General features: G+C 45.3%; 1 protein-coding gene across 1 annotated transcript in view; it reads right to left on the reverse strand.

Annotated features, from left to right (window-relative positions):
• Positions 1-25,027, reverse strand: part of LOC311102207 (bridge-like lipid transfer protein family member 2) — a 35,719-nt gene that overhangs the window by 3,917 nt on the left and 6,775 nt on the right. Inside the window, exons 3-36 of the mRNA XM_084143464.1 lie at positions 23,370-23,419; positions 23,078-23,222; positions 22,854-22,972; positions 22,701-22,761; positions 22,394-22,577; positions 22,042-22,165; positions 21,820-21,944; positions 21,573-21,640; positions 21,276-21,412; positions 20,870-20,988; positions 20,237-20,430; positions 19,659-19,956; positions 19,068-19,273; positions 17,879-18,956; positions 17,539-17,730; positions 15,876-16,078; positions 15,642-15,760; positions 15,264-15,487; positions 14,156-14,346; positions 13,711-13,810; positions 13,266-13,465; positions 12,734-13,040; positions 10,718-10,875; positions 10,193-10,399; positions 9,513-9,612; positions 7,567-7,746; positions 7,183-7,304; positions 6,680-6,835; positions 6,343-6,464; positions 6,028-6,208; positions 5,660-5,746; positions 4,493-4,603; positions 4,230-4,365; positions 287-414 (exon numbers count right to left, since the gene is read on the reverse strand). Of these exons, the coding sequence (XP_083999590.1) occupies positions 287-414; positions 4,230-4,365; positions 4,493-4,603; positions 5,660-5,746; positions 6,028-6,208; positions 6,343-6,464; positions 6,680-6,835; positions 7,183-7,304; positions 7,567-7,746; positions 9,513-9,612; positions 10,193-10,399; positions 10,718-10,875; positions 12,734-13,040; positions 13,266-13,465; positions 13,711-13,810; positions 14,156-14,346; positions 15,264-15,487; positions 15,642-15,760; positions 15,876-16,078; positions 17,539-17,730; positions 17,879-18,956; positions 19,068-19,273; positions 19,659-19,956; positions 20,237-20,430; positions 20,870-20,988; positions 21,276-21,412; positions 21,573-21,640; positions 21,820-21,944; positions 22,042-22,165; positions 22,394-22,577; positions 22,701-22,761; positions 22,854-22,972; positions 23,078-23,222; positions 23,370-23,419 (6,132 nt within the window). The remainder of the gene's footprint in view (positions 1-286; positions 415-4,229; positions 4,366-4,492; positions 4,604-5,659; positions 5,747-6,027; positions 6,209-6,342; positions 6,465-6,679; positions 6,836-7,182; positions 7,305-7,566; positions 7,747-9,512; positions 9,613-10,192; positions 10,400-10,717; positions 10,876-12,733; positions 13,041-13,265; positions 13,466-13,710; positions 13,811-14,155; positions 14,347-15,263; positions 15,488-15,641; positions 15,761-15,875; positions 16,079-17,538; positions 17,731-17,878; positions 18,957-19,067; positions 19,274-19,658; positions 19,957-20,236; positions 20,431-20,869; positions 20,989-21,275; positions 21,413-21,572; positions 21,641-21,819; positions 21,945-22,041; positions 22,166-22,393; positions 22,578-22,700; positions 22,762-22,853; positions 22,973-23,077; positions 23,223-23,369; positions 23,420-25,027) is intronic.

Below are 25,027 nucleotides of genomic sequence, written 5' to 3' on the forward strand. Positions count from 1 at the left end.
CTGCGTCTGTAATGGCACCCTAATCCTCATCATAGTGCAATACTTTTGACCAGGGCCCATAGAGCTCTGCTCAAAAGTAGTGCACTATATAGGGTACAGGATGCCATATCTGAAGCAGCCTAACTTTAACGAGAAAGTTGGGAAGTGCTTGTGAAAACAACGAGCCAATTCCACCAGCAGATGTAGCTGGGTGGCAAAGTAGTATGGCAGTATGAACATTTGGGGATACATCAACACATAAAGATGAATCTTTTCCCATTTCTCATTAAAAAAACACAACAAATACCTCAACAGCCTTTCGGAAGGACCTCCTGACCCCAGAGGTGCGGTTCAAGCCCTGGGTGACCCCTTTGCTGGGGCCCATGACCCCCATGGTGTCCTCTGAGAGCTGCCTAGGCTTGGTGACAGGCATGCCTGAGATACAAATTACAATAAAATCATTTAGAACACACGTGTCAAACAAGGCCCGCGGGCCGAATCCGGCCCATGACACATTTCTATCCAGCCCACGCAATGATTTGGGTTGTCAAATCATTTTGGCCCGCTTCCATACAGCCCGCAATGCGCTGCACTACACGTCACAGCAAGCACTGCCAACGTGCTACACGTCCAACTGCAGTGCATTGCCACACAAACACCCTTCTTCCCAGACCCACTCACGAGGCACGAACCAGCCAATGCACTGTATCATATCGGCACTAATGGTACTGACTGAATCTTCTACCAGACCTAATGTTTAAATGTGTTGTAGGCTAAATGTCCATGCCAAGAAACTGTCATCTTGGTTGTCAAAAAGTTACAAGATAAAGGATTCACAAGCGGGTATAAATTACTATTAAAATAGACAATAGGACACACAAGCGAGTATAAAATGACTCAACAGTTGAGTGATCTACTTTATGAAATTACAGCCTGATGCGCTTGCATCCGTGAATTCAAAGGTGAATTCAATGTCAATTGCGCTGCTTTCGTGTGTCCCGTTTACAGCGGAGGGAAAGTGTACGGACACATGACTAGGGTGACCACATTTAAAATACCCAAATGCGAGACAACAGGATGATTTTGCGGGACAGTGTAGCCTACATGAATAAAAACATGTGGCAGCATTTGCATAAGCATTTAGATCTGCCTATTGGCGTGCTGTTGAGTTTTGGCCACATATTTTCTTTGTACCATTCAGCTAACCATCCTAAAATGTCAATTAGGTGGTGTTTTTGGTGTAATAGTAACATACTATGCTACTATATTTGATTCTGTTATGTAGAATACTAATGAATCATTATGTGATCTTCCAAGACATTGATTCAACTTTGATCTAACTTTACTAAACGAGCACCAATGTGAGAGGAGTGGCAGAGCGACACACCGGTGTGCTCTGGCAGCACTACAGCCTTGCAGTCTGCTGCACCGAACGAGCAATTGAAGAGTAGCCAACTCTTTTGCCTTGCGTAACATTTGGTGAATATCTGGGAATATTTGGCCAAGGAAACATTTCTGGTTGGTCTCAGGAAATGTAAAACACTTAGCATGGGAGACTTTTAAAATGGGGTTGAGTGAAGTAGCAGCAAATATGTTGAATGAGCAACTAATGAGCATGGAGCCTCACAAATTTGGTGATATTACCATATATCTTTCAGTCTAATATGGCTATTTGTAACTATTCATTAGAAGCATGCTTTCTGTAAGTACTTAGGAGGCCTAACTGTCCTCTCCAAGTTTAGCTGGAATTTAGCCCGAAAGGATTTGAGAAAGATTGGTTGACGATAGGCACATATGGCATCCTATGTATACATAAGTGGACATTATAAAAAGGGCCATCAGGGCCATATTTATTCAAATAAAACAATTGCCAGTTTGGGTCGCACTTGTATAAAAACAAACATAATAGGCAATGTCTGGCCTGTGAATTAGTTGTTTTTTCAATATGGCCCTGATTGAGTTTGACACCCCTGATTTAGAATATGCTTTTATCAAGATTGACTTACAGTCAGTGCACTCAACTAAGTTTAGTAGGAAAAACAACCACATATCACAGTAATTGCAAGTTATTACACCCATTGAAATAGCCGCAATCAGCAGAACCAGTGCCAGGAAGAAAAACAAGTGTGGATGTGAGTGCAAGAAAGACAGCAGCAGCATCAGCAGCATGGCCTCTGAATGACTCTACAGAGTCCACACCCTATACTCCTCTAACTCTCCAAAATGGCACCCTATCCCCTTTATAGTGCACTACTTTTGACCAGGGCCCATAGTGCACTATGTAGGGAATAGGGTGTCATGTGGGACACACCCTCTCACACAGCCCTCAAGGTCACACTAGACCCAGGCTTTTAATAGACACCAGGGGTGACACAGCAACTAGCAATCCAATACTACACAATAGTTGGCAGACAATGGAAACTAATATTGATTGGTTGGGTGGAGCGAAGTGTGGATTTCAGGCTGGTCAACATGTATATGATGGATGGAGACTTGAGGGCAAGTGAAAGTATTTAGTAAAGCATAACTGTTGCACATCAATAACTGGTAAGTAAGTAAGCCTTGTCCGAGTCAGAATGGCCCATAGGGCAGGCACCCAGCTTCTGTTTCTGTAGCTTGATGTACAGTGAGGGAAAAAGGTATTTGATCCCCTGTTGATTTTGTACGTTTGCCCACTGACAAATAAATGATCAGTCTATAATTTTAATGGTAGGTTTATTTGAACAGTGAGAGACAGAATAACAACAAAAAAATCCAGAAAAACATGTCAAAAATGTTATAAATTGATTTGCATTTTAATGAGGGAAATAAGTATTTGACCCCCTCTCAATCAGAAAGATTTCTGGCTCCCAGGTGTCTTTTATACAGGTAACGAGCTGAGATTAGGAGCACACTCTTAAAGGGAGTGCTCCTAATCTCAGCTTGTTACCTGTATAAAAGACACCTGAAGCAATCAATCAATCAGATTCCAAACTCTCCACCATGGCCAAGACCAAAGAGCTCTCCAAGGATGTCAGGGACAAGATTGTAGACCTACACAAGGCTGGAATGGGCTACAAGACCATCGCCAAGCAGCTCGGTGAGAAGGTGATGCGAATATTCGCAAATGGAAGAAACACAAAAGAACTGTCAATCTCCCTCGGCATGGGGCTCCATGCAAGATCTCACCTCGTGGAGTTGCAATGATCATGAGAACGGTGAGGAATCAGCCCAGAACTACACGGGAGGATCTTGTCAATGGTCTCAAGGCAGCTGGGACCATAGTCACCAAGAAAACTATTGGTAACACACTACGCAGTGAAGGACTGAAATCCTGCAGCGCCCGCAAGGTCCCCCTGCTCAAGAAAGCACATATACAGGCCCGTCTGAAGTTTGCCAGTGAACATCTAAATGATTCAGAGGAGAACTGGGTGAAAGTGTTGTGGTCAGATGAGACCAAAATCGAGCTATTTGGCATCAACTCAACTTGCCGTGTTTGGAGGAGGAGGAATGCTGCCTATGACCCCAAGAACACCATCCCCACCGTCAAACATGGAGGTGGAAACATTATGCTTTGGGGGTGTTTTTCTGCTAAGGGGACAGGACAACTTCACCGCATAAAAGGGACGATGGACGGGGCCATGTACCGTCAAATCTTGGGTGAGAACCTCCTTCCCTCAGCCAGGGCATTGAAAATGGGTATTACAGCATGACAATGACCCAAAACACACAGCCAAGGCAACAAAGGAGTGGCTCAAGAAGAAGCACATTAAGGTCCTGGAGTGGCCTAGCCAGTCTCCAGACCTTAATCCCATAGAAAATATGTGGAGGGAGCTGAAGGTTCGAGTTGCCAAACGTCAGCCTCGAAACCTTAATGACTTGGAGAAGATCTGCAAAGAGGAGTGGGACAAAATCCCTCCTGAGATGTGTGCAAACCTGGTGGCCAACTACAAGAAATGCCTGACCTCTGTGATTGCCAACAAGGGTTTTGCCACCAAGTACTAAGTCATGTTTTGCAGAGGGGTCAAATACTTATTTCCCTCATTAAAATGCAAATCAATTTATAACATTTTTGACATGCGTTTTTCTGTATTTTTTTGTTGTTATTCTGTCTCTCACTCTTCAAATAAACCTACCATTAAAATTATAGACTGATCATGTCTTTGTCAGTGGGCAAACTTACAAAATCAGCAGGGGATCAAATACTTTTTTCCCTCACTGTACAAGTACACCGCCTGGACAGGATGCTAGTAGGTAGTCCCAATACATACCAGTGGTGACCATTCGGGACTTGTCCTCCTCATCAGCAACTTCCTCCTCCTCCACATTCCTTCCTGGGAAGAAGAATCCCATCATCCTTTTGAAGAACTGGTACATGAGCTGGATGGTGAGAGGAACCACGTTCACCTGGTGACACAAACACATTACAACAGAGAAACACGTCTAACTGCATGCTCCCAATGCTTTCATAATTAAATGTTATGATCACATGTTAATACATCTTCAATGTTATGATCACATGCTTCCTCCTCACCTCAAAGTGCTCCTTGACTGAGATTCCTCCCACTGGGGGCCGGACCTTACTGAAGATGCGCAGGCCAAACTGCCGGCCGGACTGACACGGGCTCTGAGGACGCAACACTACCTAGGAGACAGCTTTCATGAAGCTAAGTCACAACACAGAGGCTGCATCCCAAATGGCACCAAAAGTAGTGCACTATATAGGGAATATGGTGTCATTCGGGATGCAGACAAAATAATCACTGGAATAATGCCATGCTCCTAACCGCTGACTCATGACGCAACCCAAAAAGATGTTTCATGTAATGTAGGAAACCAATTTAATTCAGAATACAGTATATTCTGTAAAGACAATACAATTCATCTGAAATGTGTCCATACAGCATGAATGGTGTGCAGGAGGATACATGAATCAATTCACAGCTACATGGATTTTTCCTCCTAAATATCCCATATGAACGGGAAAACAAACATGACTCAGACAGCGATGTAAGGCATGGTACCGTACAGCATTCAGATGACGGTGCAAATGCAATGAGGAGCACGCAAAAAGAGGAAGGACTGTGTAGGTGGGCATTGGAGTGACCCAGTCCCATGGTGGACATGCAATGCTGAATAACAAAGGCTCAGTCCCAAATGGCACCGTATTCTGTTAATAATGCACTACTATTAACCAGGGCCCATGGGACTCTGGTCAAAAGTAGTGCACTATATAGGGAATAGGGTGCCATTTGGGACACACCCATAATATTCTGAGTGAGATTTCCGTGATGCTGACTGGATGATGAACAGTATGGTGTCAACAGTGACATGAACTCCCAGTTACTGTACCAGCACCATACATACCCTCACATGCTGCACAGGGGAAACCAAGTAGCGTTATCAACACAAGCAAACACTGCTTTAGAGGTCTTTGTGAGCACAACATGTTTGGTGCAACATGGCCTGGAACCATTGGATCAGTAACAGCAGAAGATGGAAACTTCTTGTTTCTGACAAAATATTGAAGAAACTAAACAAAAAGGCTTGCCCTATCAGAGATCCCTTTTAGAGGCAATATCTGTAAGCTTCACAGGTTCATAGCTCCACCTGTTGTAAAAATGTATCCAAAGGATACACGGATTGAGCTGCAGACTGCCCTTACCAAAGAAAAAGTCAGAGATGAGCACTATTTCCTGACCTTGTATGCAGCGTTGGGGAGCAGGTTGTTCATGGTGAACCAGCCCAGTTCCAGGAGATGCTCTGCTGTGTCGTCTGACTTGTTCAGCTGTGGGAGACAGTTTAACAGATGTTTAGCGTCAACATCAGGGCCCGCATTCATAAAGCGTCTCAGAGTAGGAGTACTAATCTAGGATCAGGTACCCAGTCTATAAAATCTTATTCATTACTATCTAAAAGGCAAAACGGATCCTATTTCAGCACTCCTAATCTGATACTTTTTGTGAATATGGGCCCAGCTCTCTAGCCGAAGCACAGTATCAAAAGAGTTAGGGTAATCTCCTTGTTAGGACAGAGCAGCAGTGTCCTCCCTGTCCTGTGCCCACCCACCTTGCTGTACATGAACCTCTGCAGCTCCAGTTCAGCGATGCCCAGCTGTCCATCCTCCTCAGTGAGACACCAGCGGGCCTGGGCAAAGCAGATCTCTGTCCTGCGAACCACACTCACGTCCTCCGGGGGCTTACGCAGCTCCAGTTTATTGGCCCTCTGCAGCTGGAAGTCTTTAAAACATCTGGGAGCAGAGAGAGACATACAGGGAAAAACTAGTCAGTATTCTTAGGAAGTATCTCAGAACTTCCCATGGTTGGCCGAGTAGTTTTCCTAGTCATTGAAATTATGGTGTGTGTGTGGCGGTGTTGGGCTGACCTGATGAGGATGTTGAGCTCCTCACTCTTCATCTGCATGTCAGTCTTCTCCTGGTTGAGCTGGTTCTGCAGCCTCACGTTGATCTCTGACAGCTCATCTCCTCTCAGCTCCTCAGGCTGGGCCTGGGGGAGGTCACACACCACACAGGTCAAATACACACTTAGTGGGGTTCATAACACAGGGATGTGTTTTATTCCCTCTCTAGATTATAATTGAATAAAGTAAAACTAGATCGAATACAACTGTATCGTCCCTCCCAGAGGAATTACCTTCACCTTTGGTTTTCACCTCACAAGTAACAGTGCTGAAATCAGTGTCAGTCTGTCCAATGGCTCACCCTGATATTGGAGTAGATCTGTTTCTCCAGGCGTCTGATCTGGGCCACATGCTGCCTGACGGCCTCCTGCAGGTGTAGAATGCTGCTGCGCTGCTCCTCTGGGTTACTGGAGATCTCCAGCTGGAAACGCACTCGCTGCTTCTTCTCACTGTGTTCCTGGGGACAGACCCCCCACACAACATGGTCAGAGGGTAGGACGGGATGCATCCCAAATGGCACCCTATTCCCTATTTTTCCTATTTAGAGCCCTGGTCAAAAGTAATGCACTACATAGAGAATATCATGCCATTTGGGACGCATAAGGGACTTGTACAGTGCAGAGACTTCAGCTGTCATACAGTAAAGGGTGAATCCAAACTTTCACTCAAGTAACATTTTCACTGACCTCAATGCATGACTAAGTGAAAATTCGACTTAAGTGGAAGTTAGGATTTGCCCCGTATACAGTTGCAAATGCTATAGGACAAAACACTGCCTAGTCAGATATTGAGGCATCTCGTTACCTTGCGTTTGGGCTCAACGTGCAGCAGTAGGTTGTTGACGATGTCCAGGATCATAGCATACTGCACAGGGTTGGTGGAGATCTCCAGGTCATGGTGAATGAGGGTGAAGGTGTCCACAGCCCCTGATAGTGCAGTGGGGGGGGAAGACAAAGTTGAAGGGCTCAAGCCTTTACACTCAATAACAACACAGCAAGATTGTCAGCATGTTCTGACACTGTATTTGAGGATGTCGGTTGCCTCGCAGAATAAAATAGAACACTAGAATGGACTTTGGCATCCAAACAACAGGACAAAACAATTCAGGAAAACGTTAATTATAGATACTGATACAAAAAAATTATTGTATAAAACAGTGCATTATATGAGCTCTATGGGTTGCCTTACCAGCTTGTTTTTTCAGCAGGTCTTCCTTCTCGTTGCGCCGTACCTCTGGGGGTTTGATCTGCGTGGCCAGCTCAGGGTCGATGTCGTGGCTGTAGCCGATATAGTACATGCGACAGCTGCAACGAGAGATGATACGCTGGACCTGCTGGGTGTCATTCACCTGGGCCGGCTGGTTCCAGTCTGGATACACAGAACAAAGAGGAAGTGTTACATTTACTTTGACACATAATTTGTATGATCATAATCATAAAATCATCATCATCATCATCATCACGTGGCACTTTCTTAGGACCTTTTTAACTACAGAACATAGAAATGTGGAGTTTACACATAACTCAGCAAAAAAAGAAACGTCCTCTCACTGTCAACTGCGTTTAATTTCAGCAAACTTAACATGTGTAAATATTTGTACGAACATAACAAGATTCAACAACTGAGACATAAACTGAACAAGTTCCACAGACATGTGACTAACATAAATGGAATAATGTGTCCCTGAACAAAGGGGGGGTCAAAATCAAAAGTAGCATTCAGTATCTGGTGTGGCCACCAGCTGCATTAAGTACTGCAGTGCATCTCCTCCTCATGGACTGCACCAGATTTGCCAGTTCTTGCTGTGAGATGTTACCCCACTCTCCCACCAAGGCACCTGCAAGTTCCCAGACATGTCTGGGGGGGGAATGGCCCTAGCCCTCACCCTCCGATCCAACAGGTCCCAGACGTGCTCAATGGGATTGAGATCCGGGCTCTTCGCTGGCCATGGCAGAACACTGACATTCCGGTCTTGCAGGAAATCACCCACAGAACGAGCAGTATGGCTGGTGGCATTGTCATGCTGGTGGGGTCATGTCAGGATGAGCCTGCAGGAAGGGTACCACATGAGGGAGGAGGATGTCTTCCCTGTAACGCACAGCGTTGAGATTGCCTGCAATGACAACAAGCTCAGTCCGATGATGCTGTGACACACCGCCCCAGACCATGACAGACCCTCCACCTCCAAATCGATCCCGCTACAGAGTACAGGCCTCAGTGTAACGCTCATTCCTTCGACGATAAACGCAAATCCGACCATCACCCCTGGTGAGACAAAACCGCGACTCATCAGTGAAGAGCACTTTTTGCCAGTCCTGTCTGGTCCAGCGACGGTGGGTTTGTGTCGGTGATGTCTGGTGAGGACCTGCCATACAACAGGCCTACAAGCCCTCAGTCCAGCCTCTCTCAGCCTATTGCGGACAGTCTGAGCACTGATGGAGGGATTGTGCTTTCCTGGTGTAACTCTGGCAGTTGTTGCCATCCTGTACCTGTCCCGTAGGTGTTATGTTCGGATGTACCGATCCTGTGCAGGTGTTGTTACACGTGGTCTGCCACTGCGAGGACGATCAGCTGTCCGTCCTGTCTCCCAGTAGCGCTGTCTTAGGCGTCTCACAGTACGGACATTGCAATTTATTGCCCTGGCCACATCTGCAGTCCTCATGCCTCCTTGCAGCATGCCTATGGCACATTCACACAGATGAGCAGGGACCCTGGGCATCTTTCTTTTGGTGTTTTTCAGAGTCAGTAGAAAGGCCTTTTTAGTGTCCTAAGTTTTCATAACTGTGACCTTAATTGCCTACCATCTGTAAGCTGTTAGTGTCTTAACGACCGTTCCACAGGTGCATGTTCATTAATTGTTTATGGTTCATTGAACAAGCATGGGAAACAGTGTTTAAACCCTTTACAATGAAGATCTGTGAAGTTATTTGGATTTTTACAAATTATCTTTGAAAGACAGGGTCCTGAAAAAGGGACGTTTATGTAGACACTGGTATGGTGCTGGAGATAATGAATATGAGGAATTCCCCTTTAAGGAAAGATTCAGATCAAGTTGAGATTTTCAGCTTTGTAGGGCCAGGGTTTAAATACAGTGCATTCTATGAAGTAGAAGTATGTGTGAGGAGCAGCAGTACCTGTGGTAGTGCTGACCATGCCTCCAACAGCCTGGCCACTCTCCATCAGCTCCAGCACTGAGTCCAGGTGACGCTGCCTGCGCTCCTCAATGTTTTTCACCTGCAGACGCACCATGCACAACCAAAGAAAAGACACCCTGTCAAAGCTGTGACAGCAACCTGAATCTGAAAGATTAACTGCACAAAAACGCTCTCTGTTACGCACCTACTACAGAAATACTCTGTCATGCAACTTGGACTTGAGCCTGAATGTAAGCCATCATGAGCCATATGCAACACATCACCATTTAATGCTACAGAAGATAATTTATGGTAGTTCCTGTTAAAGCTGCAATATGTAACTTGTGAGAGTTATAGATCTGTCACTCTCATTGAAAGCAAGTTTAAGAAGCGTTAGACATGTTCTATATGCACTATTCCTATGCTTCCCCTTTAAGTTTCGTTTTTGCGTCTTACTTTCGTTTTATTTTACAGCTGAAAATACAATATTTTTGGTTATGGAAAATATATTTCACAGTGGTTCAGATGGTACAATGATTCTCTACACTATACTTGCATGCTTGCTTTGTCACAAACTGAAATTAGGCAAACTATTAGACATTTTGCAACCAGGAAATGGCAGAGCGATTTCTGCATAGTGCATCTTTAAGAGCCTGTTAATAATGGTTTCACTGGCCCACCTCAAGCCACAGCTGCCAGTCCTCCTGCTCTGAGGGGTTGGGCTCCATGGTGGCAAAGTACTGCATGCCGTCCAGCAGACAGGTCCAGGTGGTCTTCTGCTTGAGGGTGTCGCTGTACCAGGCCGGGTGGTGCTCACACTGCAGCAGCTGGGCCTTGGCAGCAGACACCAGCACGCAGCCAGCCGTCTCTGTGCCACGCAGCATCATCTACAGACAGACAGCAGGGCAGGATTATAACCCTGGAGACTGGAGTGTCACATGCTAAATAAAATGCTAGACTGGCAGAACATTTTAAATTAGAATGTTGCTAAAAATAGAACAGGTTCTGTTTTCAGTATAGCTAAGGATCCGAAATGATTGAGACGCAGAACATTGTTTCCATATTTGTCTTTGTCCAATAAGGTCCTATTAGCAAACATAAGTGTTACCTTCTGGGGCATTAAAAGTGTGATTGGCCCACTGCTCTTTACAATCTTAATCTGAGTTGCCATGAACCTAAACTTCCAGACTTGTGGTCAGTTGTACCTGACAGTTGACCAGCTCGATGAACCAGTTGCGGTTGTAGACGTCGTCTGTCTGGCAGGCAGCAATGCCACACAGCTGATCACTCACACCAGAGTCCTCCTCTGAGAACACCACAAACTTATCAGTCTCTTCAATTAGCTTCTGCAGCATGGACGTCCCTGCAGAGAGAGGAGGAAGGAAGAGTTGAAGAAACAGAGGTAGCAAATTATAACATTGAAAGACCATTCATGTGGCCTGGCTGGTCTAGCAGTAATGCTGCAGCCTCTGGCATACATATCTACAGTGTTGACATACGCTCGAAACTGGCCTAGTGGCCTTTGACACAACATCTCTCTTTCTTTACCCATTGTCATCCTCTCTCACTATCTGTTCAATAAAATCTGAAAATCCCTTAAAGATATACAGTACCAGTCAAAGGTTTGGACACACCTACTCATTCCAGGGATTTTCTTTATTTTTACTAATTTTCCACATTGTATAATAATAGTGAAGACATCAACACTATGAAATAACACATATGGAATCATGTAGTAACCAAAAAAGTGTTAAATCAAAAATATATGTTATTTGAGATTCTTCAAATAGCCACCCTTTGCCTTGATGACATCTTTGCACACTCTTTGCATTCTCTCAACCAGCTTCATGAGGTATTCACCTGGAATGCATTTCAATTAACAGGTGTGCCTTCTTAAAAGTTAATTTGTGGAATTTAATTCCTTCTTAATGCGTTTGAGACAATCAGTTGTGTTGTGACAAGGTATGGGGGTATACAGAAGATAGCCCTATTTGGTAAAAGACCAAGTCCATATTATGGCAAGAACAGCTCAAATAAGCAAAGAGAAATGACAGTCCATCATTACTTTAAGACATGAAGGTCAGTCAATATGGAAAATGTGAAGAACTTTGAAAGTTTCTTCAAGTGCAGACGCAAAAACCATCAAGCGCTATGATGAAACTGGCTCTCATGAGGACCGCCACAAGAATGGAAGACCCAGGATAAGTTTATTAGAGTTACCAGCCCAAATAAATGCTTCACAGAGTTCAAGTAACAGACACATCTCAACATCAACTGTTCAGAGGGGACTGTGTGAATCAGGCCTTCATGGTAGAATTGCTGCAAAGAAACCACTACTAAAATGACACCAATAAGAAGAAGAGACCTGCTTGGGCCAAGAAACACAAGCAATGGACATTAGACCGGTGGAAATGTGTCCTTTGGTCTGGAGTTCAAATTTGAGATTTTTGGTTCCAACCTCTGTGTCTTTGTGAGACGCGGTGTGGGTGAACGGATGATCTCTGCATGTGTAGTTCCCACCGTTAAGCATGGAGGAGGTGTTATGGTGTGGGGGTGCTTTGCTGGTGACACGGTCTGTGATTTATTTAGAATTCAAGGCACACTTAACCAGCATGGCTACCACAGCATTCTGCAGCGATACACCATCCCATCTGGTTTGGGCTTAGTGGGACTATCATTTGTTTTTCAACAGGACAATGACCCAACACACCTCCAGGCTGTGTAAGGGCTATTTTACCAAGAAGGAGAGTGATGGAGTGCTGCATCAGATGACCTGGCCTCCACAATCCCCCAACCTCAACTCAATTGAGATGGTTTGGGATGAGTCGAACGGCAGAGTGAAGGAAAAGCAGCCAACAAGTGCTCAGCATATGTGGGAACTCCTTCAAGACTGTTGGAAAAGCATTCCCAGTGAAGCTGGTTGAGAGAATGCCAAGAGTGTGCAAAGCTGTCATCAAGGCAAAGGATGGCTATTTTAAGAATCTCAAATATAAACTATATTTTGGTTGAACACTTTTTTGGTTTCTACATATGTGTTATTTCATCGTCTTCACTATTATTCTACAATGTAAAAAATAGTAAATATAAAGAAATACCCTTGAATGAATAGGTGTGCCCAAACTTTTGACTGGTAGTGTATATTTAAAAAGAAAATCACATGAAAGATCATTCATTCACAATGAGTTAGGCTGCACTTTGTTACTCCAGGGGAAACATCCTACCTTCGTGTTGACTCTTCTCAGGGCGGCTGGTGCTGGGCATGGTTGGGGTGGAAGGGGCTATGCTGGGGCCGCCGGAGTAGTTGGACAAAGAGCGCTTGAGCTTCTTGGCAGCTTGCAGTGTAGTGTCTATCCTCAGGCCCTTCAGAGCCTCTGTGGAGAGGTTCCTCTTGAGAACGGCTGCCTTCTTGTAGCCGTCGTACAAACCGAACGCTATGTTCCTGTTAGTGGTGGTCCAGGAGGCTCGCAGATCAACCAGGCACAGCTTGTGGGTGTAGGGGGCATTCGCCTCATCTTTTGGGTTCACCTCCTGCCACAATGAGAAATACAATTTATACGCTTCACGTTTTTACAAGAGATCTAGATACACCTTTTGACTGGAGAACTACAAATGAAGGGTTGAGATACAGAGCCAGAACAAATATAATTCATTTAAAGCTACTGTGTGTGTCCCACTTGCACATAGGGTGCAAATGGAGACGCAGCCTGTGCCATCAACTTTGGGGTGTCTACCATCCCCTCCCTGTTGTCTTACCTCCTCCATGCGGTTGCTCTGGCGCTGGTAACTGAGGGAGGACAGGCCGAGCAGGTGGGTCTTCTTCACCTGGGCGTTGATCTGGTGGTCGGCCGTCTCGTCCCAGGTGGAGGCCATGAGGTGCACCGTCATCAGGGACAGCTCCGACACCATCTGGGTCACGTTCCACTCCGAGATCAGCCTCCTCATCACTGTGCCCGCTGAGAGAACAGACAGACAGACAACACACACACAGTCGGGTTAGACCAACACGCAGGCTGCTCAACAACTCAGTCTCAAATTATACCCAATTCCACATACAGTGCACTACTTTAGACCAGATCCCAAGTAGTGCACTACTGTAAATGGAAGATGCAACCAATGAAACATTGGGCCTAAGACCATTGTGTGAATGTATAAATAGCAGGTGGCATTACTATGCCTGTGTTGTGTCCCCTCTTTTTACCCTGTGGGATGAGTCTCTGAGCCCCTCTGGTGAAGACGTGGCCTTTGCTGCACTCCACCTGGATGCCCCTCTGCTGAGCGAAGGAGGCCCAGTAATGCACCTGGGGAGGAGACACAAGGTCAAAGGCCAAATCTCAAATATCAGCACTCATAGGAGGTAACAAGACAATGCAAGTGACAGTGCGCTCTGAAAACATGGAATCAGTAATAAGAGATCAAATAAGCAGAAAGATGGAAGTCTTACAAATTTCCATTTGATCCTAAATTGACAATATAACTTTTATGCTTTGTTCTTGGGATGTAGGCTGAACATAAGCAGTGAGTGTATGCATCCCAAATAGCACCCTATTCCCTATATAGTGCACTACTACTGGTAAAAAGTAGTGCACTATAAAGGAAATAGGGTTCAATTTGGGACACAGCTTTAGTGTTGGTAATTTACTCACTTGTAGTTGAGGGAAGGCTGCTGTATAGGACATCTGTTTGTAGTGCTGGCCCAGCTTCTTACGGATGGGTCTGAGGCTGTGGAAGAGTTTGCCTCTGCAAATGGGTCTGGAAATGCTGGTCCAGGTGGCCCAAAAGTTCTGCATCCAGCGCAGGGTACTGCTGTACAGGAGGATTCTGGGTTGGCACGGCTCTGAGAGACAGAAACATAGGCATTCAATAAACAAACATTCAACATCAGAGCTAATGATTGTTTGATTATTCGTCTTGACTATTGCATCCAAGCTAAATATATAGACTTGATTTGACAAGTGTACATGTTGTCCCAAATGCGTTGGTGGAAAAAGTACCCAATTGTCATACTTGAGTAAAAGTAAAGATACCTTAATAGAAAATGACTCAAGTAAAAGTGAAAGTCACCCAGTAAAATACTACTTGAGTAAAAGTATAAAAGTACTTGGTTTTAAATATACTTAAGTATCAAAAGTAAAAGTAAAAGTATAAATCATTTCAAATTCCTTATAATTAAGCAAAGCAGACGGCATAATTGTCTTATTTTTTTAACTTACGGATAGCCAGGGGCACACGCCAACACTCAGACATCATTTACAAACGAAGCATGTGTTTAGTGAGTCCGCCAGATCAGAGGCAGTAGGGATGACCAGGGATGTTCTCTTGATAAGTGTGTGAATTGGACCATTTTCTTGTCCTGCTAAGCATTAAAATGTAACGAGTACTTTTGGGTGTCAGGGAAAATGTATGGAGTAAAAAGTACATAATTTTCTTTAGGAATGTATTGAAGTAAAAGCAAAAGTTGCCAATAATATAAATAGTAAAGTAAAGTACAGACACTCTATAAAACAACTTAAGTAGTACTTTCAAGTATTTTTACTTAAGTACTTTACACCACCGCCCAAATGACACCCTATTACCTACATTACTTACTTGACTGAGAGCCTGACTGAGGGAACCTATGGGTGCTTGACATAATTAGTGCACTATATAGGGAAGAGGGTGCCATTTGGGACACAACCTCATTCAATTCCTAATTGAACCTGGAAAAATGCCAAGCCACACAGCTATCAAAAGGTAACTGGACCATCACCTCACCTGTGCCACAGTGTTGGTTGAGGTCCATGGTGATGGAGAGGTTGAGGTTCTCTGAGCGGAAGGCTCTGAAGGAGTCGTGAGGTTGTCCTGAGGTCACATCAGCTACGTTCTCCGCACAGCAGAGCATTACAGCGTGATGGTCATGGGGGTTGCCATGACAAAGCCATTGGAGGTCAAGGGTCATGCACAAATTTGGCAGGTGCAGGAAACAGATGTCATCATACCTGAGAAGAACAAGAAAAAGAAAAAACTAAGCAAAGAAAAATATCACTAATTCTGAACAATTTCCCAAAACATGAAAATCTAAATGTTTCACAGGAGAAGCTATTTCCAGAATCTCTCTGATATTTGAAAGCCAGATTTCAGTCTGCCACCTACTTGGAGGCTGTCCTGACGTTGACATCCATGTCACCTTTGAAGACAAACTGCCCAGGGTTCCACTCGTAGTTGACTTTGTTCCATTCCCAGTGCATGTTCTCTGTAGTGTTATAGGGGTCCTACAAAAGAGCAAAATGATGTCAAACACAATTGCTGCTAATCCTAATTCTCAGGTCAACACATTTTCCTGAGTCAGTAAGCGGCTAAGAAGTATTGATCAGACTGTGTGTTAACCTCTGTGGCCAGCTGATGGAGGTTGGCCTGTTCTATGTCCATGATCCAGCGTCCATGTACCAGCAGACGACTCTTGTCCCACCAGGCCAGAGGAGGGGAGGGGTCAACCGTGGGTTTGGTCAGCAGATCAACCACCTGGCCAATCAGGGTCCAGGCTGGGTCCCAGCAAGGCCCCCACACTATAGTGTACAAGGATATATTGGCTGCATGGAGAGAAGAGGAGATGGGAAAATAATAGTTAAGAGTTGAATTAGCACAACTGCCAGTATATGTTTAGAGATGAGATGACACTACATCAAACATAACAAGATTCATATAAAGTTAGTGCATTCAGAAAGTATTCAGACCCCTTGACTTTTTCCACATTTTGTTATGTTACAGCCTTATTCTAAAATGGATTTAAAAAATAATAATTCTCCCCCTCATCAATCTACACACAATACCCCATAATGACAAAGCAAAAAAAGGGTTTTAGAAGAAAAAAAAAAAACTTTACTCAGTACTTTGTTGAAGCACCTTTGGCAGAGATTACAGCCTTGAGTCTTCTTGGGTATGACGCTACAAGCTTGGTACACCTGTATTTGGGGAGTTTCTCTCATTCTTCTCTGCAGATCCTCTCAAGCTCTGTCAGGTTGGATGGGGAGAGTTGCTGCACAGCTATTTTCAGGTCTCTCCAGAGATGTTAGATCGGGTTCAAGTCCGGGCTCTGGCTGGGCCACTCAAGGACAATCAGAGACTTGTCCCGAATCCACTCCTGAGTTATCTTGGCTGTGTGCTTAGGGTCGTTGTCCTGTTGGAAGGTGAACCGTTGCCCATGTCTGAGGTCCTGGGTGCTCTGGAGCAGGTTTTCATCAAGGATCTCTCTGTACTTTGCTCCGTTCATCTTTGCCTAGATCCTGACTAGTCTCCCAGTCCCTGCCACTGAAAAACATCCCCACACCATGCTTCACCGTAGGGATGGTATTGGCCAGGTGATGAGTGGTGCCTGGTTTCCTCCAGACGTGACGCTTGACATTCAGGCCAAAGAGTTCAATCTTGGTTTCATCAGACCAGAATCTTGTTTTAGGTGCCTTTTGGCAAACTCCAAGCGGGCTGTCATGTGCCTTTTACTGAGGAGTAAACTGTCACTCTACAATTCCTTCAACCTCATGGCTTGGTTTTTGCTCTGACATGCACTGTCAACTGTGGGACCTTATATAGACAGGTGTGTGCCTTTCCAAATCATGTCCAATTAATTGAATTGACCACAGGTGGACTCCAATCAAGTTGTAGAAACATCTCAAGGATGATCAATGGAAACAGGATGCACCTGAGCTCAATTTCAAGTCTCATAGCAAAGGGTCTGAATACTTGTAAATAAGGTAATTTCAGTTTAGTATTTTTAATACATTTGCAAAAATTTCTAAAAACCTGTTTTCGCTTTGTCATTATGGGGTATTGTGTGTAGATTGTTGAGGAAAATGTTTTATTTAATCCATTTTAGAATAAGGCTGTAACGTAACAAAATGTGGAAAAAGTGAAGGGGTGTGAATACTTTCCGAATGCACTGTATGTGATTGACCGGTATGTGTCTATTGCACATTGTTGAAAATAAATACAAATGTTGATCACAAAAAATTAGGATCGCACTGAGGTTTGTGCTTCATTGAAACACTTGACTCACATTTGAAATCGCAGTAAAACTTGAGTGGTGGCATGTTCCTGTGGACGGTTACATCTCCCCATGGCTGGCCTAGTGGCACCGTCTGCCTGCGGCGAGCCCGGCCCTGCCCATCCTGCTCTGTCCCGATCAGACGGCCTGACAGCTCCCAGCCCCGGATCTCAAACAAGTAACGAGGATAGTCCCGGATTCTCACTGGCACAGGGGGAGAAATAATGAAGTATAAATATAAAGATAATATTATCAATATTCATAGAAATAATTAAGTTATGGAACAATGGTCAAATGTAGCGCACTATAAAATGCAATAGGGTGCCATTTGGGACGCAATCCCATCACTCACCCAGGAAGGCAGTGAGGTTGAACTTGACTACCCGGCACCACTGGACCACCAGGGGGAGCCCGTCTCTGGGGAAGGGGCTGACTCCGTCGATGTCCCTAAGCTGCTCGCGGACGCGCTCCGGCCCGTGGAGGGACTGGTCGGCCAGGGCCAGCAGCTCCAGGTCAGACACCGTCCAGGTCAGCAGAGACTTCCTCATGGGCGTGTTGGAGTAGAGGCGACGGGAGCGCTGGATGTAGATCTCTATGTGTTTGCGCTCCAGAGACGTATACAGCTCTTCTATCTTCCTGGCAGGCAGCAGTTCTCCGTGCTGCTTCCGTAGGTCAGCCACCTTCTTGTCCAGCAGCTGGAGCCTCTTGGAGCTCTCCTTGCTCTCGTCCTTCATCAGCTCGTAGTTGTCCCTCAGCTTGATCTCAAACACGTCGTCCAGGAAGACGAAGGAGAACTGGCTGATCTTGAAGACCAGATCTGGGGGCAGATGCTGGAGGGCTGGGGTCTGGCTGGGGCTGCTGTGCAGGGACTTGAGCCACTTCTGAACGCTGATGAACTTGTCAAAGGTGTTGGAGAAGTTGTACTGGTAGGGGAACTCCATGGCCAGGCAGAGGCAGGTGAACACCCAGGCACTGTTGTGTCGGGTGGAGAGGAAGGGAAAGAGGTGGCGTTGGTCCAGGGCCTGATCAGGGTGTGTCTGGACCTCCAGGCCCTTGAAGGAGAATATGTCGTTGCCGTCGAAGTTGAGAAACATGTGGGGCGAGTGGACGTTCATGGAGCCGGAGTGTGTGGAGAGGGACAGCGCATCTGTGTGCAGCAGGAGGTAGTTGTGCTCCGTCACCTGGGCTGTGAAGCGGGTTCTGCCCAGTTCTACATGCACAGACAGGTCCTTGACCCTGCTGTGGGCTGGAGAAGTCTTAGTAGATCCACTCTCTGGTGGATCTGCTAAACTCTCGTCATCTCTTTTCTCTGTTAGGCCTAGAGAGTCACACAGAGTATCCCAGCAACACTGGCTCTCTGTCGCGTGGTGATACAAAAACATGTGGTCTGATGGTGTCCACTGCACTGCCAGCTCCTCTTGACACTGGACCTGCACAAGGGAAGAGGACAATGCACGTGAACTTATCTGAATAACACTGTCAATCAAGAAGAAGGAATAGGACTGATAGGCCTGACGGCAGGATGAGTAACTGTAACCTACCTCCACGTTCCCGGTGGTGACGTGGTAGCAGACGGCCAGGATGGAGAGGCTGAGGACAGGGTTGGGGGTTTGGGCTGAGGGACAGCAGGGCTCAATGGTCTCTGTGAGAGCCTTCACCACAGACAGACACACACCCTGGACAGACACCGTGGAGCTTTCCGCCGAGCCTTGGGCCTTCACTGTGTCCACCCGCAAAGACATGGCTCCTAGCACAACACAGGAGCCAATTACCATCCATAATGTAGGCCTAGTCAGAGATGGATATTAAAGGGTCCATCCAAAATGGCACCCTATTTCATATATCCCCGAAACTCAGCTCTGGACCTCGAAGCCAGTGCCACTGCATTTTTTCATTGTTCCCCTCTAATCAGAGACTGATTTATAACTAGGACACCAGGTGTGTGCAATTCATGGTAGAACAGAAAACCAGCAGGCTCCGGACCTCGTAGGGTAAGAGTTGAGTACCCCTGCCCTATATAGTGCACTAATTTTGATCAGGGGCCATAGGGCTCTGGTCAAAAGTAGTGAACTATATAGGAGATAGGGTGCCATTTGGGACGCAGCCTAAAAAGCACTTCCCATTTAACTTACCTGCTACAACGGAGAGTGTGAACACATTGACATCCTCCAGGTTACACTCAATCTTAAAATAAAAGGCGCCCTGATTGGGGGAGGTTGTCCCATCAACAAGGGCAGGTACAGGCACCACATCTGGCTGCTTCGAGGCCTCCAGCTTCCTGCCGTTGTCCAGGTTACAGAGAGCCAGTAGGCGGGACAGGCACAGGGCACAGGTCTCTGACACCTCCAGCTGTAGGCCCTTCAGACTGGACTCCACACTCACACTCTCAGAATGGCTACTGGACTCACTCTGGGGCTTGTTGAACCTCCCCTGGGGAGACAGTCAGCCAAGATAACAACAATGGGTGGTGTAGTATTGGTCAAATACTAATCAGGGCTGTGATCATCAGGTCAATACAGGAAAAGTAGGGTATTTTAGAGCAGGGGTGTCAAACTCATTCCATGGAGAGCATAGTGTCTGCCGGTTTTAGGTCTATCCTGATTTTGGTGTTCTTCATCACATCATTGGAACCCAGGGGAAACCATCGGGAGTAGTAGTTAGTGAGTAACCCTAAATAGTTATTGCCTACCTTGTTGTACGCCTGCGTTACCTGCAGTGTAAGGGAGTCCAGGATGAGGGCTTCCCCCCACACGTGTTTGCCAGGGGGGTGGGGTGCCTGCTGGATGTGGGAGCCCTGGCCCACCCTCCACCAGAAGTGGTCCAGGGACAGAGAGAGGCGGCGGTGAACATTCTGGAACTTGAGGCTCTCTGCGTTTGTGCTGATGTCCAGGAGGTGCTGCATCTCTACATTATACATTACATATTCAGATCTACTGAATATCACAAATCACATTACAACATTTTGGGATGCAACGCTAGCTCTACTCACTATGTGTAGGGGTGTGATGATTCCGTGGTGTAAAAGGATATAAAGTAATTGTAATTAATGTGTTAAAGAATGGGAAAAGCTGACTGTGCCTTACAAAAACACATGATGACTTATCTAATCTATCAGGGCATGTTATGTTTGGAAAGGGTTGATTCAACAGCTACAGCAAGTCAAGCACCATGATTCATCTCCTGAAACTACTGCAATGTTGAAAGCAGAATGAACTGAAGAGAAACACCCACTGCTGACCATTAGCATTCATGTCATTCCTCTCAAGGCAAGACTAACCTTTAATGCAACGGAAGTATATGTTGACCATGCCCTGTGTGAGTGTGTGTTTGTGTTGTGCTGTACCTGTGCTGACTGAGAAGAAGCCCAGGGCGAAGGGAGGAGTGTCTCCCAGCTGGACAGACACGTTGACATTGGACACAGAGGAGCTGATCATCACTGGGGCGTCCAGGTGGGGGAAGTTCCTGTAGGACGGGAGGGTATGAAAATACTCCACTGGACTACACATCACACCACAATACACCACCACACACCACAATACACCACCAGACACAACATAAACATGAGGATGAAGACAGGAGAGGATTAGAGTGTTAGTTGATTTCAGTTGTGCTCAATTTCAAAAGAAACCATGCTATAGAGCCAGGTTAGTAATGTATGTTGTTGGATATTGTCTTTACATCCGTTTCAAGCAATCAACTGGTGTGTTTGGCATTCTCCAGTCTGGTTTGTCAGTTGAAAATGCTTATACCTCTTTCTATGAGCTGCTTTCCTATGAATAAGCTGTTCCCATGGAAACAGGTCTAGCCAATGGGAGAACTCCTGGTGACGGTAGTGGATGATGCAGGTGTTGACTGTGACTGACCCTGAAATATCCACTGATGTCGCCTGGGGACATGAGTTGGAGATAAGCTAGAGACTTCAGAACAAATATTATATTTCTTACAAGAGGTCAAACGTCAAGCATATTTGCAAAGAGCTTTGATGATGCAGTGCAACTATGAAAACTAGTAACCATATCAATCAAAAATCGAAGCACACCACTCACCTGCAAGACAGTCCTGAGGGTGTTGAGGCAAAGGATTCTCTGTCTGCTCTGGGAGAGGAGAAGCCCATCTGTTGATACAAAAACAAGGAATGGTTATTTTCCACCCTCCCAGACCCTCTCTTCCCCTCCTCCTCTATGTCTACGTCCCAAATGGCAACCTATTCCCTATATAGTGCACTATGTAAGGAATAGATTGCCATTTGTGACTAACATATTTCTGGTGCCCAGCGCCCAGCTCTCCACTCACCCTCCAGAAGTAGCTCCAGGTTGCTCTGAGGGAAGCTCATCTCAGGGGTGAAGCTCCTGAGGGGCAGCTGCTCGTCCTCACGTCCGTATCCCACCTTCAGAGACTTTAGGGTCCAGTTCAAGTGTCTGGATGATTCAGATATACAGTCAGAGGAAGAAGAAAATAGAATAACAGAAAGACAAACCAACCCAAAAAATATAATTCATACTAACTATGACTCACCTTTTATGGCTGTGCATGGACAGGGTTATACTAGTATTCTCAAACTCCACATTGACCTTATGGGGCACCAGCTGATGAAACTGCTCCACTGCTTCAGTCTGGACATACTCGTCCTTTTCATAATCTAGAAGAAAATTACAACAGAGAGAAATGGTTGTAAATAATGCATCTCCGAATGGTTCTCAAAATCACCTCACAGCAGCCATACAATAACACCATGTCTGAGTCTCAAATGGCAAATTTTTCCCTAAAGTAGTGGACTATGTAGGGAATAGGGTGCCATCCTTGTTAAAAGTAGTGCACTATATAGGGAAATGGTGCCATTGGGACGCAACACATTGCACTTTCTCACCGTCTGTAGAGAGAGTGCTCTCCAGAGGAGTTGGTGGAAGCAGTAGCTGGCTGAGAAACAGGCCCTCATGCATCTCAGCCAGCAGTGTTCTCACACACAGGGCCAGTCGGCCTGGACGCACCTCTGGCAGGCTGACATCCCCAGACAGCACCAGGCTCAGGGACACCTCCGCCAGACAGGTATCCTGCTGAGCACAGCACACAGTGAGTTGGGACAATGCAGTGAAATACATTCTGTGTAGTTACTCTTCTTTAAAGAGACCCACTCAAAAGATTGCTATGTTTACATGGGAAGAAACTCCACTTACCAATCGACTGCTTTTAAGCACTTTACTGCTTAGCTGGCCCACAGAAAAGTCCCAGGCCAACCTGTTATGAAAGTTATGAACATTTAAATAGTCAGGCTAAGCTAAAATGACTGAACTGTTTAGATGAAGTTACAGTGTGTGGAGGTGTAATACCTTTTGCCCTGGTGGTCGAGCAGTAGGTCGATACTTGAGGTGGTCATGTGCCATAGAGACTCTGACAGGGCTAGGTTTAACACCATCACGTTGATGGAGTCAATATGGAAGGACAGCAGCTGAGAGCAGAGACAGACAGCAGCTGAGTGGGTTGAGAGCACTGTTTTTCATGAATCATTTAGTGAGTAGCATTCTTATATAAACAGTTGCGTGTTGGTCCCTACCTGGGAGAGGAATCGCAGGGCTGCGGGGCTAAGGGGAACCTTCCCTGACTCTCCTCCATCAAAGCTCTTAAGCGCCCGAGGTCTCAGAGGCTGCTGCAGGTCCACTCTCACTCTGGTCTTGCCCACACACAACGCCAGGCACCTCCTGAGAAACAAACAGAGTTCACAACCTCGTACTGTTGAATGATTCACGAGCCCTTTCCTTTAAAGGCTAAGAAGGCTGAGAGATATGCAATTAAGTTATGAGACATGAGGGCATAAGATTGTATAAACATGTCTTTAAAACACTCACGGCAGGTTCTGGTTTAAAAGTTTGCTTGAAATCCATATTCTGTCTATTTCCTGCAATAAAAACAAGGAGAAATGCACCTGGTTTACAACTGAATTGTAGTCTTACACGAGCTGAAAAAGGTTGTTTTTTAATCTACAATGTGTGACCTAGAGACAATACACAAATAAATACCCTTCCCAATGAAGACAGAGAAACATGATTTCTAGGGATGTAACGATTCACCAATACGCATCGGTCCCCGATTCAAATGTTTAAGATGCAAGTGCATCGGTGCGCGGACCCCAAACCAATAGCATGCATCAGTCAGAAAATCGATTCAAACGTTACAAATTGCCGGTTCACAAAAACGTTTTGCTCATATTACATTATTCCTACCTTTTGAAAATACAGTGCATTCAGAAAGTATTCAGACCCCTTCACTTTTTCCACATTGTTACGTTACAGCCTTATTCTAAAATGGATTAAATGTTTTTTTCCCCCCCCTCAATCGCGCAATACCCCATAATGACAAACCAAAAACAGGTTTTTAGAAATGTTTGCATATATATATATATATATATATATATATATATATATATATATATATATATATATATATATATATATATATATAAATATTACATTTACATACAGTTGAAGTTGGAAGTTTACACTTAGGTTGGAGTCATTAAAACTAATTTTTCAACCACTCCACAAATTTCTTGTTAACAAACTATAGTTTTGGCAAGTCGGTTAGGACATCTACTTTGTGCATAACACAAGTCATTTTTCCAACAATTGTTTACAGACAGATTATTTCACTTATAATTCAATGTATCACAATTCCAGTGCGTCAGAAGTTTACATACACTAAGTTGACTGTGCCTTTAAACAGCTTGGAAAATTCCAGAAAATGATGTCATGGCTTTAGAAGCTTCTGATAGGCTAATTGACATAATTTGAGACAATTGGAGGTGTACCTGTGGATGTATTTCAAGGCCTACCTTCAAACTCAGTGCCTCTTTGCTTGACATCATGGGAAAATCCAAAGAAATCAGCCAAGACCTCAGAAAAAGAATTGTAGACCTCCACAAGTATGGTTCATCCTTGGAAGCAATTTCCAAACGCCTGAAGGTACCACGTTCATCTGTACAAACAATAGTACGCAAGTATAAACACCATGGGACCACACAGCCGTCATACCGCTCAGGAAGGAGACGCGTTCTTTCTCCTAGAGATGAACGTACTTTGGTGCGAAAAGTGCAAATCAATCCCAGAACAACAGCAAAGGACCTTGTGAAGATGCTGGAGGAAACAGGTACAAAAGTATCTATATCCACAGTAAAACGAGTCCTATATCGACATAACCTGAAAGGCCGCTCAGCAAGGAAGAAGCCACTGCTCCAAAACCGCCATAAAAAAGCCAGACTACGGTTTGCAACTGCACATGGGGACAAAGATCGTACTTTTTGGAGAAATGTCCTCTGGTCTGATGAAACAAAAATAGAACTGTTTGGCCATAATGACCATCGTTATGTTCAAGGAAAAAGGGGGTGGCTTGTCAGGCGAAGAACACCATCCCAACCGTGAAGCACGGGGTGGCAGCATCATGCTGTGGGGGTGCTTTGCTGCAGGAGGGACTGGTGCACTTCACAAAATAGATGGCATCATGAGGAAGG

The sequence above is a fragment of the Coregonus lavaretus genome (genome assembly GCF_964263955.1).
Source record: "Coregonus lavaretus genome assembly, chromosome: 26".
NCBI lineage: Eukaryota > Metazoa > Chordata > Actinopteri > Salmoniformes > Salmonidae > Coregonus > Coregonus lavaretus.